Here is a 2342-nt window from a genome sequence, read left to right as displayed (position 1 = left end):
TGTGGACAACCCTGACCATCCTCTTCATCAGACTGTCATAGAAAAACAGTATCTTCAGTCAGAGCCTTCTTCAGTTTCACTGTAATACAGACCAGAAGATCTTTCCTGCCCACAGCCATCAGCATCTACAATAAGTTTTTAGTTAAATGAGTTACAACAACACCTAATTTCCCTCTGGGATCAATAAAGTATTTTTGAATTTGAATTTAATTGAATTGAAACTATATTAATTTCAGGTTCTGTTTTGCTACTTTGCTACTGTTTCTTTTAGATTTGCCTTTAGCACGTGTTTTACTGCTTTAAGGTCTTTTGCTACTTTTAGTTTCTGTTTTCAGATATTTAGCATTTGTTTTGCTCCTCATATGTACTTTTAACGTATGTTTTGTTAATTTTAGCTTYAGCATTTTTCTTGCTGCATCKTGTTTTAGCCTGTTTTGCTGCATTTAGCTACTGTTTTGTTAGTTTCAGCTTTAACATGTGATTTGCTGCTTTTATGCTTGTTCTGCAGCTTTTAACCATAGCCTACTGTTTCATTTCACTGTCTCATTTTAAAAGCTAAATATTTAAATATTTCATTTTAGCTACTGAATTGTTAGCATCCGTTTTGCCATTTTTAGCCTTATTCTTGCTAATTTTAGCTTTAGCGATATTAGATATTTTTTCAGCTTAATTTTAGCTACTGTTTTGATGTATTTAGATGTTTTGCTTTAGCATACATTTAGCATTTTTAGCTTTAACATTTGATTTTTTTTATTTAAGCTTTACATTTTTATTTTAGTTTATTGATATGTTGTCATTAACTGTAGAATACGTTTTGCTAATGTCCTGATGCATCTCAGTAATCCAGGTAAAAAAATCAAAAAGAAAAAAGTTTGTATAGGTCTTCTGGACGGGTTCTTTAATGAAACGTTTCGTCTCCCCTCCAAGAGACTTCTTCAGTCTGAGAGTTTCAGGCAAAATTCAGGCTTTTAAGCACTGCCTCCATGTGACTGATACATCACATGGCTTTCGTTGACACCTAATTAACACCTATTGTTAACAGGGGGTGGATTGATACTGGCAATAACTTAGCAAAACATCAAAAAGAAAAAAAATTGTATAGGTCTTATACACCTATACTCCGCCACCTATTGCCAGTATCATTCCACCCCCTGTTAACAATAGGTGTTAATTAGGTGTCAACGATAGCCATGTGATGTGAGTATCAGTCACATGGAGGCAGTGCTTAAAAGCCTGAATTTTGCCTGAAACTCTCAGACTGAAGAAGTCTCTTGGAGGAGAGACAAAACGTTTCATTAAAGAACCAGTCCAGAAGACCTATACTATTTTTTTCTTTTTGATGTTTTGCTAACATTTGGCTCATCTTGACTTATACAATCTGGTTATTTAGCCACAGTTTTGCTACTTTCAGCATCAGTTTTGCTAATTGTATCTTATTTTCTGCTTCGTTTAACTTTTAGCCACTTGATCTACTTCTTTCAGTTTGTGTTCTGTTCATTTTAGTCGTCTTCAGGTTAATTTTGGCCTTTATGTCCACTCTTTCACCATCAGGTATTGTGGGTATTAGTGTGATGATCCCGCCACCRTGTGTCCGAAGAAGGAAGCGCAAACAACGTGAGTGAACAGAGGTAGTAAATAGAGTCAAACTCCAGGAGGAGGCGGTGTTACTCTGTGATAAATGCTGCATTTAACTTCTAGTTATATAACTTTTAATRAAGTATTTCTGCTCCAGTTTTATAAACAAAAACAGAGCTAATAGTTGCTAAGTGGTGTATTAATCCAGTATAAGCTAACAATGCTAATTAGCACTGTTAGCTAGTAAAACTAATGCAGAAGTCTAGACTTGAGTTGGACCTGATGACACCGTGAAGCGGAGGCGTGTCTGGTTCTGAGGGGTTCTCCTCCGCTGCTGGGTCAGAACTCAGGGTCCGAGTGGTGCTGCTCGGTTCTGTTCGACTGAGAGGGAATGTGCGTCCATCGTGACCGGACTAGTTTTTCAAGTTTAACCAAACAGAGGAGCAGAAAGAGACCGCAGCAGTGTGGGACCACCCGGGCAGACAGGGACCGGATCCAGACGCGCCACAGCGGACAGAACTTTCCTCGGAACCTGRGTGTCAGATGAGAGGCGGACCGGAGCCGGGGCGATGGCTTCTGCTCCTCCCGAGCCGAGGAAGTTCACCCGGGGGCTGAACAAGCCGGGCACCGCGGCGGAGCTGCGGCAGAGCGTGTCTGAGGCGGTCCGGACCTCCGTGCTGATGGTGAGAGCAACTCCTGGATCCCCATACTCCTGATGGATGGATGGATGGATGGATGGATGGATGGATGGATGGATGGATGGATGG

The 2342-nt window shown here is 40.3% G+C and overlaps 1 protein-coding gene across 2 annotated transcripts in view; it reads left to right on the top strand.

Annotated features, from left to right (window-relative positions):
• Positions 1 to 1855: 1855 nt before the first annotated feature.
• Positions 1856 to 2342, top strand: part of dock9b (dedicator of cytokinesis 9b) — a 148412-nt gene continuing 147925 nt past the window's right edge. Inside the window, exon 1 of one of the 2 annotated variants that reach the window (XM_014022222.1) lies at positions 1856 to 2258. In XM_014022222.1, coding sequence (XP_013877676.1) covers positions 2145 to 2258 — 114 coding nt within the window. In that variant the 5' untranslated portion in view covers positions 1856 to 2144. The remainder of the gene's footprint in view (positions 2259 to 2342) is intronic. The other variant, XM_014022227.1, reaches the window with a different exon arrangement.

Source organism: Austrofundulus limnaeus, unplaced genomic scaffold (genome assembly GCF_001266775.1).
Source record: "Austrofundulus limnaeus strain Quisiro unplaced genomic scaffold, Austrofundulus_limnaeus-1.0 Scaffold320, whole genome shotgun sequence".
NCBI lineage: Eukaryota > Metazoa > Chordata > Actinopteri > Cyprinodontiformes > Rivulidae > Austrofundulus > Austrofundulus limnaeus.
This window is presented reverse-complemented; position numbering and strand designations above follow the sequence as displayed.